The sequence below is a fragment of the Plectrocnemia conspersa genome, unplaced genomic scaffold, assembly GCF_051122295.1.
Source record: "Plectrocnemia conspersa isolate PC_06_02 unplaced genomic scaffold, ASM5112229v1 ptg000014l, whole genome shotgun sequence".
Taxonomy (NCBI): Eukaryota; Metazoa; Arthropoda; class Insecta; order Trichoptera; family Polycentropodidae; genus Plectrocnemia; species Plectrocnemia conspersa.
In genome coordinates, this window is record NW_028277178.1 from 27,758,674 (window position 1) to 27,772,664 (window position 13,991).

Genomic DNA, 13,991 nt, shown 5'->3' on the forward strand with positions numbered 1-13,991 from the left:
TTACGAATCATGACTTGATAGGTTTCTCCAATGCGTCATAATTGCCATTATACAAACAACAAATATTTAAAAAAATAATTAAAAAAAAAACAAATCATTAAAATCTTGTTTATATCAATAAGCAAGATTGCAATTAATATTTTGTAAGGAAAATTGGAACACTTTTTTCCATTTTATGTCACCTGAAATATTATCATATGAAGTATAAACATTTGATATTATTAATTCTATTATTTTGTAAAAGATCCATAAACATGTAGAGAAAGACATTGTTTATGCACCGATATAAAATGTTCAGAAAACGAGATGTAAAATAGATTTACCCATAAGTTTAGCTAATTCTCTACGATCTTTAATCTTACATTTACTGCGATTAGGGATTGCAATAAAACCAGTACTTTTAAAATCGGTATTACCGAGAAAAATATGACGATACCGGTATTGTCATATTTATTTTATTAATTAGTAATAAAAAAGACCAAAAAATAACATCTATTTTTTAAAAATATTGTTGTTACACCATTGGCGTTCGTAGAAAATATAGAATAAAATATTCAAATAGCAATCTACGTGTTTCGCTGGTCCTTCGAAGTCTCGATAAAACGAAAAAATTGTAAAATAATTGTTAGCAGTAGTCGTATCAATCTATTTAGTAACGCAATATATATTTTGTTTCAATTTTTCAACTCTAAATCAACAATTGGAGATTAAAATATTCTCATTATAAATAAGATAAAATAACTTATTATGCGACAATAGCAAATAAAACATCTGTAATGCAATAATCAAGAATGCCATTAAATGTGCTTCTAAAAAATTAAGGTTAAGGGTGTGTGGTCCTTAGCGGTTGTTAGTAATGATATTAGGGCTGTTACCAAAGCAGGCAATTTTAACTACGACAATTGTCGCTAATTTGATTGGTGGCACCTGGAGTCAATTTATGAGGTTTAATGATATGTAGCAAGCTGTGTCATCAGCATACAGAGAGAGCTGTCAGTCTATAGGAATTGGCATATCTCTAATGTACACATTAACGTTTGAGATTCAATGACAGTAACCGCGTATAATCTGTTTCTATGCTGGGTATAAAATAAAAAGGTATATCAGCTTTCAATAATTTATATATGAGGCGCGACGACGCCTTTTCGATGTCTAATAGAAACAAACCCGTGCCTCTTTTAATAACCCTTTTCGTGCCGCAGTATTTTTATATGGTTAGTAATACATGCCGCATATTTCTCAATTGGAAAAAAATGATAACTATAGAATTCATGTATTCTTTGATTATTTTTTTATATATAAAGTATGAAGAACAATCCATTTTTTTAAGTTCTTCGCAAGAGAGCCATCTTGCTGATATGTGACAGTAGAACTTCATGCATCAAAACCATCCATCTCCAATATTGATTAAATATATTTTATAGGAGAAATAAACGAGGAAGCTTTCGATTAATTTAATTGCGGGACGCCCCTTCTCGTTCCGGAATCAATCAGATTTTGTGACGAAGAGGGATGAACAGAGGAGGCTCGAGCGGGAGTGCCACTGACTGTGATTGAGAGTGTGTGTGCGAGCATACGTGTGCCGAGGCAGGTGTGCCGTGGCCATTAGTCCCCCCCCTCAAGCCTCGCCTCATACATCCCAAGCCCTTCTTGACGCATGCAGGCCTCTCCAGAAATGTCTGCGTATAGAGAGCACTCGTAGAATGTGACATTTTCGAAGAATCGAATGCTCCACTTCCGGTGATTTGAAGTTCGCGCCGATATCAACAACATCAGGCTAGCCAACGCGACGGGTTAAAAAACTCTCCCCCAATATATTCAATATTTTGATGTGGGATTTGTATAATATTCTCGATATGGGCTATTTAACAATTGATTGGAATTTAACTTTTAACATAGAATTTGACTATGCGAGACTTTTTTTTATTAACTCAAAAGGTAAATGAATTATTTCGACATAAGATATCGCATTTTTTTAAATCCAAATATAACTTTGCAATACCCCAAAAATATTATAAAAAAGTTCATTCTGTCTGTGTTTTAACATAGTCAATGAAATGCCCGTACGAAGATTCGCATTTTCTGTTAATAAAATTAATACCTCACAGAAAGGCAAGCGAAGCAATTGTAATAAATAAGTCATTTATAGTAAAATTCGGGTTGAATACACTTTAACCAATACTCTTATATCAGTAGTCCGTAGTAATATCGGAAAGGTTAGCTATCAAATTTTAAAGTGCAGACTAACTGTACTTCTTCTTACGCTTATTTTTCCCTGAAAGATGCGTTGGCTTAGTTTGTATTTTGGACTTGACCTGATGAAAGTTCTAAAGCTTTAGTTACTTTTATTGTTTGGATTTGAACAGCAATCATATTGAGTTTCATAGACATTTTAGAGCACCATTTTAGTTCAAATATATTAATTATTATATAAGCTGGTGCAAATATATTTGACTTCCCTAGTGAAAATATAATTTGACTAAAAATACACATTCGCTGTAACATTTATACGTCGCATGTAAATAAATAATGATAAAGTTGAAATTATATGATTTTACTAGCATCCGCCAGGTAAATTATATTTTTACTGATAAAAATATATCTTAGATTTTCTCAGAGGCGTCATTTCAGCTTTTTCCAAGGGAGGGGGGGGGGCAAATTTCAAAATTATTTAGATTCATAGTATTTCATTAGATGAGTTGTATTTTGCTGGCCATATTGAAAGAGGGACAGATTCCCCAGTTCGCCCTTAATATTGTAAGAAAATGGAAGAACTCCGCCACCCCGAATCGTCGGCGATGAGCGCTCGGCCGTGAAAAATCGCAACCTAGAGCCGTAGGAGAGAGGAGAGAGGAAAGACGTTCGTAAATAGAAACTCGACGATCTCGCCCTCGGAGAAGACGGGAGCGGTGCGCGGCGGCGGCGTTTTAAAAATAAATTGAAGTTGGCGGCGCCACCGTCGGCGTCGGCCTCGGCAGTCGAGGCGCGATCTTCGTTGGGGGAGGTCGCTCGCCGCGGCGCTCCGTCGTGCGGTTGAATTATGTTCGCGCGATCTTCCAGTGAGTGTGCCGTTTCATGAGACGTTACGAGGCGCTGCCCGCGGCCGAGGGAGGCCCGCGCCGCCAGCGCCCCACGGCCGCACACCTGCTGCGCTGGTGGAGAGCCAAGTTCGCGCAGGGCTGCAAGCACTTTTCCGGTACGTCCGAGAGCGATTTTCGAAAAGAGCGCTTCGTGCGCGCGTGCTTCCGCGCATGCGCGCGTGCATGTGCGCCGCTTCGTGCGACGCGACGACTCCGCGGCGCACCTGCGTTTCAAAAAGTTTATTCACTAAAAACGTATCGAACGAAAAAACAAACATGCCAACTAGACTAAATTTTGCACGCACGTAGTACGAAAATTACTAAAACACATACGGAAAACCTCCGGCCCGCGAGCCGAAAACGGCCCCAATTCATACAAGCAATTCTTTTTTTTTTTATTATATACCAATTATTTTGAAGTTTTAATTCGTTGCGCTCTAATTATGAATGGCACTTGGTCAAACTCGATGAGTAATTGTCTACTCTTTCGAAGTTTTTTAATGTATGAAATATTACAAATTCCACTATCTTGCTATACGGCATGATTTCTGCTTGAGTTGTTGTGGTTTGTTGACATACATTCTCGAAAAAAAAGTTATTCACCACCAAGTTCACGGAGAATCCATTGTCGTTCTGGCTGTGTGCGCAGTGTTTCCATCCTGCTGGAACCGTATGTCATTCTTAGCAATACAAGTTTTTAATCTCCAGAATTGGATTGACAGATTAACTTTTAAAGAGCTGCCTCTGATTTTTCATTTCAAAATTGTATGTAACTTGTGCAATTTCAGAATTTTAAATAGCAAATTTGAAAATAACATTATTTAAAAATTATTTAATAAAACAAAACAAAACAAAATTTTCACGAATATAATCAACTTTTGTCAAAGATTTTTTGCTATTTAAATATTTTTATTAAATAATAATAGTAATAGTTTATTTAAATATTTTTTTGCAATTATTCACTACTACCTAAAATTGTTCATGCATACATAGACATACATACATATATGTATATATTTTTTAATCAAAAAAAATATATGTATGTTTATTAAAAAAAAAATCCTAGATAAACAAAAATTTGTCTTATACGCAACCAAAAAGGTTTGTTGACTACTGGTTTAAAATAATCAAAAATTCACGCTTATTGACTCCCGGCGAAAATAAGTTTTGATGCGACATCTAGACCAGTAGTCTTCAAACTATTTTGCTTATGTAACCATAAGTCAGAAACAAATTATCGTGTATATACATTCATCAGAAAAAAATCAAATGTATGTAAAATATCTGCTGTCGTCTCTTACCAGTATCCGAATGAATATTTATTTGATGTTTACGATCGTGTAATTGGAGACCCCTGATCTAGACCATTTAAAAACACTTTAATTACACTTATATGGAAGATATTTGCCATTGCATCTATCAGTGTAAATTATAACTATATGTGTAACGAACACGCACAATGTAACACGCGATCTAAAAGCTTTGATTTATTCGTTGTTTTTATAAAAACAAAATTAAGCAAAGGGCAATGTTAGATATTGTTAGCTGCAAATAGTGTTAAAACAAGGGAAAAGGCACCCAGAGGCAAAAATCCAATCCATATCTGTGTAGGTCAACAATATATAAAATAATATTGTTCCATAAAACGAATTGTTTGCATTACTGTTGGAGCAATAACGAATTCTTTTCCAGAGAAAAAATGTGAAGATTTACCTCACAAAAATTCACAATGAACTCGTTTTATGGAATAAAGCATTTATTTAAATGCACATATCTCTTAAAATAATTTCCTATTAAATTGCGCCCATTTTTATTGCGTATGATATTTTCTTAAATGCAACAAGTGTATCTTATCTACGAGTATAATTTACTGTTCTCCTTCCTTTGTATTTAAAGAAGAGGGTATTTTTATTAAACTTGCGAAAACGGTATCGATAAGATAGAAATGGAATAGATCGCATTACCTAACAAAACTATTGTAATACACAGGTAAGGTAGTCCATTGTTTCGACAAACAATTGTCAGCGTATTTTACAGTAAAGCCACTTGTTGCAAAATCTATTCTAAAAAACTGACGAATTCAATATCGCTATAGGGACAATATAATTGATGGAAACGTTTTAACACTGCAAATAAATAATCATTAAATAACCCATTGTAGTAAATTTAGGGTCGGAATAGCACATATCATAATGTCTCAGACTAGTAACCCTGAGGTTGCGGGTTCAAGCCACGGCAGCAGACTCAATTTTTTATGCACTATTATTAAAAACTGTCTGTTTGACTTATCCAACTGGTTCAAATTGATCCCGTTGTAACGCATTGGGCCCACGCCTAGCTGAATAATTAAAAATATTTAAAAGTACAACACTGGCGTGACTAACTATGACAACTAATGCACCATTTTTCTTCATATCGTTATAATAAAAAAAATCCTTAGTAAGCTGCGATCGGACGGTAAACGGGAGTGACGATCTGCGGCTCACGCGTCGTTTTCGGAGGGCATTCGTTTCGGTGCCGAGCGCAACATCAAAGGTCCGTCCGACTAATTGCGCGCAAAGACGCCGGCCGGCCGATCCGGCTGGCTCGAGGGTCAAAGTTTCGATAAATCCCCCCGCGATCGCTTTTACCGAACGTTCCTCCGGCTCTGGCGCGCGAGAGAGAGAGATATGGTGAGATCGAGAGGAGGAGAAAAAACGCGCGGCGCGTTTGAAGTTTTTAAACGCGCGCTCACGATCTCTTCCACGTCTAAAACCCGTCGGGCTACTTTTGACAGCGCCACCGACAGTCCGACCTGCTGCTGCGGTTCATCAGTTTTCTTTTCAAATTATTCGGACTATTCGCTTGTTTTTATCCGCCTCGGTAATAATAATAATTTGCTTCGATATTCATTTATTTTATTTTTTTAAATTTTAAATTTGTTTTTGTTTTTTATGTAATACTCTCTTTGAACTAGATTAAAGAATTTTTGCTACCATATCGGCAAGGCCTTAGTCGATCGATGTTGATCCGTGAGATTAGGAAAAGATCGAATCTGTGTTCAATTAGAATTATATTTATTCGAACCATGTCTTAGTCATCGACTTGTTATTTCCATTAATTTTTAATACTTTGCTACACTACAACTTACTAATCTCAAATTCTGAGAACGTCGAATAGTGTACAAGATTTTACCATTGCTGATTGATTGGTACGCTTAGTTTTTTTTAGATGTGTTATAGAATGTTACTCCAATATGTAAAATTTATACATAGTAAAAGGAAGACTCCGCTTCATTATAATTACAAGACTGCAATTAGAGCACAACTTGCTAAAATACTAAATGCGCTCTGCTTTTATTTATATCTGAGATTATACTTTCTACAGTGGAAAACGGTTTTTGCTGGAAATGCTCAATATTTTTGTAAAAATGTAATGAATTATATAATATCCACTGATCAATGTAGTTGTTAGCCTAGCATATGCTACTTCTTTATCATTTGTGTAAAATTTCACTGAGATTAACTCTGATTACATTAGTCACACTTGAGTATATGTAAAAATATGCGTCTTTGTATTTTATCGTTTTTTTATCATATCAATTTATAATTTTAGGTACATATCGATAGAAATACTATATATTTCAAAAGATCTCGCTCCATGTCATCTATTTAACATCTCTTATAAGGCTGAGTTTTAATCCCATATAGACCCTAGTGTTTTTCTAGATATTCTTAATCTCGCGATTAAATATCGTGATGAATTATTAATATAAAATTGAACCAAGTCATAGTTTATAATTAATAAGATTTCCACTAAACTTATTAATATCAGCTAGACGTTGTTTAGATTTTACGGCTATTCAAAAAAATATAATCCTTAGCAAAAATATGTTCCATAATTGATTTTCAAATTATAAAACATTTTTTTATAAAAATCTAAAATATACCTTTTCATGCCGAAATCTACCTGATTCTTGCGATAAGTGCTACTATATGTTACTTGTTAGTAAGCACGGCGCCACGCTCAAAAACCATCAGTTGTTACTCCCCCACTGTTTCCCGTGCTCTTCAAACTAAAACCTAAACAAATATACCATACTGACATTAGATTTGGGTTTGAACAGTAAATGAACGTTTCGCAACTGTCAAATTCAAGTGTCGCCGTGATAATAAAACAAGTACCAAAATTTAATAAATATTTGATAATTTATTTGACTTTTATAGTACATTTTTTTTAAATGTTACATGAATACATACAACATATTTTTTTATGTATGTTTTATTATTATATGTACAGTGGAACAGATTAACTCGACACACGAACAAAAAACGTATTGCGTAACTTAATAAAAACTTTATCATTAATTTAGGTAGTATGTATTTACCGTTTAAATTGCCATTATTTTACTTCAATGCAGAACATTTATTAGACATATAAAACGTAATTTTCATTCACTGGTATTCAATACAAATATAATATTTAATTTTTTTCACTTATATATGTGCACCTCAAACTGTGAATGATCGACCACCGTACATGTACGGCGATATATATTAGGTAATATTTGGCTTAGACGTTGTTTGCATATATATTTTCCAACTTAATTCATTCAATTGTCATTTAATAGTACACTCTTTTGAATTAGCTAAAATGTAGCTTACTTAAATTAGGTTTTGTGGGATATGCATACTTCATGTTTGAGTACAAATAATGTATATTTCATTGCCGAGTATGCATTTTTTTACAATGAGGTAATTGAACAATATCAAACTTAATAATGTGTGTCAGTTGAAGCCTTGTTTTTATGAATTGTAACTTTCATTTTGTAAGGCTCGAACTAAAATCTTTATTATGTCAGTTATTCTTTATTATTTATTTCGAGTTAGATAATGCAGTATATGTTGAGTTCCACTCAATTATATTTACATACACTTCAATTATAGTGATTAGTATACGTGTGTTTAGCACAAAAAGGACCGCAAACAATGTTATAATAAAAGACTTCTAGCTATTGAGATTGTGTTTAGGCATTTTATGAGGGCAAACCCTTTAAATTAAAAGTTCAGTTATTTTAATGCTTGTTCCTCGTTTTATAAAATTATTGTTTTCATGTTTGTATCAGTTTGATTCGATTATGTTTTCTGCGTTATCGAAACAAATTGGGTTCTCTTATCGAATCGCATTATTGTGCACATCCTGTCGCTGCTCAGTCGACCGGTTCGAATCGATTGAAATTCGCCGTGTCCGAGTCCGGGTATTTTACCGTCGCTTCCGCGGCAAAGTCCGAAATCGCTCCGAGACGCGCATGCATAATTCAACGTTTCGCTGTTATACTGTTATGCTATTCGAACCCAGTTTTTGCAGAGTCAAGGTCGCGCGAGAATTGCACGCGTCCGCTAACTTTCTCGCGACTCGAACACTACACGTGCATATATATACATATATCTCTTCCACCTCTGCGCTCGTGCCAAAATATGCGATATTCGAATACCGCCGTCTCAGCGTTGTTTACAAACAAATCGAAACCGATGATAAAAACAGACCGCAGAAGCGAAAGCAATAACGTTTGATGGGGGTCGATCTTTGGAGTTCTCGGCAAGAGAACCGGCGAACGTCGGCCGTTCCGTATCTAGTTTCGGGGTCAGTATTTTCAGAATTGTTTACTGGCGACGCATCCGGAATGACGCGATTCCCACTAAAGATTGACCTGAGAGACCGATAGATAGCACTTCTCTCTACTGAGACACTAGATCGCATTCAGTTGATCGAGAATATAGCACGTTCACGACGATCCTAGATAAGTGCACATTCCAAAAGTATGTGCTTCGATTTAGCGACTTAACCGTTTCAATGCCACGCGAGCATTTTGTCGCGACGATAGTGCCGCGCGAGACTATTTTCTCTCTCGCAATAAACTATTATTTACGCTAAGAAAAAATATTACCAGCCATGTTGGGTTTAGTCATCAAAATTATGATAATTTGAATAGCAAGTTATCATAATTAATTAATAATAATTAACCACGAAAACATGTTTTGTTTCTTGAGCGGCGCACGGTGGGGTATTTGCTCGATCTGGGCGGCCAAAAATCGATTATAAAAATTTAAGCGCAGGTAAAAAAAAGTTGCTCTGTAAAGCAGATAATTTTGCGCATAATAATCAACAATTCCCCCACTCCTTGCATAACGCTAGCACCCCCACGATCGGTCGGAAGTCAATCATCCCTTCGAATGCACGCATCGTTTTCTCGGTGTCGATTGCATACTCATACATTGGACAATTATTATTATTTTATTTGTGTAGCTACTTACAAATCCAAACCATTGATTGTGATAAAGCAGATAAGTGATTCTACGTTTCATAGCTCTTTGTTGCAGTTGCTGTCATATTAAACACACAATATTGTTTTGAATAAGTACCATTTTTTAGTACTTTTTCCTATTTTTTTTTCTAATTTTGAGATCATTAGTTATATTTCCCACCACTTTTTAATGTAGATTTTATATACAATATAAAGCTTAGGTCTTTCTCTTTATGATACATATAAAATTGGCTGCGGATTTTTGCGGTTTTTAACACATTGCATACCATTATTCTAAAAAATGGGACGGGGGAAATGGGACGAAAGTTAGGACGTATTATAACTTTTTAATTAGGTGACGTGTTAACGTCAAATTTAAAACACAGATTTATAATGATTGTTATTTTTTAATAATATGGTCACCATGGTAAAATCAGTAAACCTCAAATTGTGGATCGCGTACTAATAAAATAAAATAAAAATTTGTTTAGAATCACCAAATATACACATATTTAAAAATTATAAATGATAAATCAGAAAATGCGGATTTAGCCAAACATGTAGAGGCAAAACAAGACACTAATTTTTTGCCACAATATGTATTTATCTTTAGTGTACAGTAAACCCCCTTATAGCGTTCCCCCGATAGCGAAGTTTCCTATAGCGTATGCAGCAGTCTCCTATAGCGTACTTTTTGTTACTGTTTGTCCCTTGACTTCGCTAGACGTATTCTGTGACAGGCGAAACGCTGTCGCGCTATAACATTCCAGTGATATTCATCACAATACAGTACAGAAATATTTATTTTTGTATAGCTATGGAAAAATGTTAATCAAGCAAATCAATGTACGCGTTTTTTAATACATTATATGTACCCTTCTCAGGGTGTTTCAACCATTCTAATTTATAATAAAATTATTTAATTATGTACATATCAATTATAAATCTTATGAATCATAAAATATATTTAGATATATGCTATGACACTTTATATCCAACATTAAAATTTTAGTGCATTTAAAATAATACGTAATCTTTCCAAACTTAGCTAATTTTTTATTTCAAAATTTAAATGCAAAACCCATGTAAATATAATAATTTATTCAATACGGTTATTCCACAGAGCAATCTGCTGAATTAAAAAATAATTAGAAAAATTGTTAACACAATATTATAAAATTCGAAAAGAAATGTTGTAGACTTACGGATTTTAAAAAATAACTCAAAAAACTCCACTGGCACTCGCAAATTCAAGGACATTCTTCGCGCGCGTGTCGCAATATGAACATAGGGCACGTGCTCTTGTTTACAAACAAAATACAATACAATCGTTTAATACATAAAAATGATTTCGATAAATTCACAAAATACAATTGAAAGAACCTAACCTAAAACTTTGTATGCTTAGTCCCCCCTATAACGCAGTATTCCTATAACGAAGTCCCAATCTCTACTCTACAGGGGGGGTCGTCTGTATTTCCAATTATAAATTATTCTGAAATTTGATTATTTTCAATTCTAGTTCATTCTTATTTGCTTAGTTGTAAAGATTTAACTTGCGATTTATTCTATGTTTGATATCTGTAAACAATTTGATGAAAATGTGTGATATTATCAAATCATCGAATTTGGTCTTCAATTGCTTTTCAACATTTTTAATTCCGAGGATCATTATGTTTGGGTCGAATTGAGTCATATCCGGTTATATACGCAAATATTTTTCAATGCACAGGAAATGCTTAAAAATATTTTAAGTTTGCTTATCATATCTAATAAATATTTATCTTTGCCTTGTAATTCAAGATTCTAATCACTAAGTTTTCAGCTAAAGTCTGGCAAAAATGATAAATTAAATAACCATTCTTTGTTTGTTAATTGTAGGTAACTATCACCTCTATCAGAGAGGAAACTTTTTTTATGTCTTCTAATAACTCGAAAAACCTCATAAGGACTTTTGCTAAGCCATCATCTCCCACTGCAACTACCGAGCGTTCCCACTGCAACAGCAACGACACGATTTTATTGCTTTTGACGTGATTTTTTTACTTCTGAGAAGGTATAGTTGTTTTTTGCGCGCTTCTATTGATCAAAATAGTTTAACATAAATGTTAAAATAATGGTCCGGCGGACGAGTCACGGTCCACCAAATAATAAAAGTTGCTCTCACCGCCTTCACGTCAGTGTTCCAGAGTGCTGCCTAGTTTGTGTCCAAATAAATCCGTCCCCCACCTCTGCATAATAAGCTTATGATCGTATATCTTTTGAAATGTAATTTTTTATTATTATAGTCCTTAAATAGTTTCATCTCACACACGCACACAAAACCAATATAGCTGTGCCGTAAAATATTCGATGTAAAAACTTGCCGAATGAAATAGATTACATAGTCCGGATGGGTTGCCTTTTGTTGGTCGGCGCCGCTCTGTTTGTCGAGCACTTTGGCGCTGTCAAGATTTCGAGCCGGATAGTGATAATGCGGTACTCTTTGAAGTCCATGTCACACGCGCGATAAACTCTAGTGCGATTGATACACACTGATTTTTCCGACTCGTTACGCGCCATGTGCGCGATAAGCTCCGAGGCCCTATCTACTCGGCTCCACTAGCTCAGTTTTTGTTTGTTTATCATCCGATGAATCACTTCATTCCGTAGAATTCTTGTTTTCCTTGGCGCCCGTGTGCAGTCAAAGGTTGACGATGATTCGCAGACATGCCGCTGAGATTTTCTATTTCTCGAACCATTGGAGGTCGATCGGTCATTATATTTATTTTAACCTTTTGGAGGTCGCAAACGCCGGTGCAGATTCCAAAATGTTGTTTTTCAAATGCACCAGTATCTTTGAGTAAAACTTTCTAACCTCTGACCCAATGACTAAACAGCTATGAGAATGATTTACTGTTCTTTGAACTAATCTTGGAGTATCGGTCCCTCGAGCCTCAAAAAGTTTGGAACCAAAGCCTTTTGGGTAAATTAGCATGACATGTATCACCAGATAAAGAAGTTTACGACGCCATATTGTCGTTGATAGACGTTATCTATATTATCTAGTATTTACGTTCATCTTCCTTCCTTCATCTTTAACGAGTGAATTTACACAATAGATTCCGATCTAATCAAGGAAATGATAACATTGGCTACTTGATCATAAACTAATATTGTCTTCGAAAAAAATGACTTACTGGCCTTATGATGAAATATTGTGGATTTTACCGGGTTTTACGTGGATGCTCCAGAAACGATACGATTTTTTGAAATGCAGCAGATCTAGCAACTCCTTGAATGAATTAGTCACTTCTCAGACCGCTTATTTTTTTTTTACTTATTTATAGTTAAACTAATTCGGCTAATATCAAATACACAACCCGATATTAAGTCATTATAATTATAATAAGTCTATTGCACCCGATATTGCTGGTCATTATAATTTCGCTAATGTAATAATATATATGTTGGTCCTCTCAGTACTTCCTCCCCAGCAATTTATAATTGCAAAAATTAAATTAGGAAGTGAGATGGAACTCTTGTAGTCAGAAAAAATGTTACTGAATTTGAGAATATTTTTGTAAAATTTACCAAAATATTCTCACAATTTATAATAAAAACACTCAATTAATTTAGATGTTTCCTATAAGAAAAATATATTTTTTTTAAAAAAACTGATTGTCTTTATTAAAAATGTTTAAATTAATTATTTTTTCTTATAAATTACCATAAAATCAATGAGAATATTTTTGTAAATTTAAGTAATAACAAGATGTATAATTTAGCAGCGCAGCGCAAAAAATCTGAACAGTGGTTGAGTAAACAATTGCAAGGAGCGGTTTGAGATGCTCTAATTAAAACTCTTCTTAACTTCCGGTTTTTTTATTGTCTACTTGAATAGCACAACATTAATTATATACACGAGAATATCGTTATGATATTGCCACCACGATAGCTCAGTGTCGGTGTTTTTTTTAATTTCTATCGTATTTAGTTACTAGTATATAATTATAATTCTGATCAAACATCACAGATTAGGTTTTCTTAGATTTTCTTAATCTCACTATAAAATTTAAAAATGAAATCGAGCTAGGTCTTTCATAGTCGCATATATTGATTATAAGCTGTAATACTATATAATATAATTAATTGTATTGTACAATCATCCCTCGATTTACGCGGTAGATACGTTCGAGGAAATATCGCGTAAATCAAGGTATATAGAACGAACTTTTAGCGATACGCGTGCACTCCAAAAAGCAATTCATGACACACTGCATGGGCAGTGGGAGAGGTTCCAGATGTAGGTCAAGTTAAAAAAGTGTGAATAAGCCACCCATACCCATGCGCGTATAACCAAATTACGTTTAAATTGCAGTATTTAAAAAAAATACGTTTTTTCCTTAACCGCGTTAATCTAGGAATACTTTAGAATAGTGGTATAAGTTCGTGACTAAAAATACCCTAAATACCTCGGTTTGAATCCTGTATGGAATTTCAATTTTTATAATGTCTGGAATATCGGAATTAATGATTATTATATATTGGCAACAAATTAAATGGTAAGAATTTAAAACAACTTTGGGTCAAAATAAAAATCTAATTAATAGCATGGTGAAAATAAAATAAATCTAATTAATAGCCAG

The 13,991-nt window shown here is 34.3% G+C and overlaps 1 protein-coding gene across 4 annotated transcripts in view; it reads left to right on the forward strand.

Annotated features, from left to right (window-relative positions):
* The first annotated feature begins 2,829 nt into the window (after positions 1-2,829).
* nkd (NKD inhibitor of WNT signaling pathway naked cuticle) overlaps positions 2,830-13,991 on the forward strand; it is a 33,451-nt gene continuing 22,289 nt past the window's right edge. For 2 of the 4 annotated variants that reach the window (XM_088203819.1, XM_088203820.1), the window contains exon 1: positions 2,977-3,196. Coding sequence is in view for 2 of the 4 variants with exons in the window: in XM_088203817.1 (XP_088059943.1) it covers positions 3,076-3,196 (121 nt within the window). In the remaining 2 variants the exon portion in view is untranslated. Of the gene's footprint in view, positions 3,197-13,991 lie in introns of all 4 variants that reach the window. The other 2 variants (XM_088203817.1, XM_088203818.1) reach the window with 2 other exon arrangements.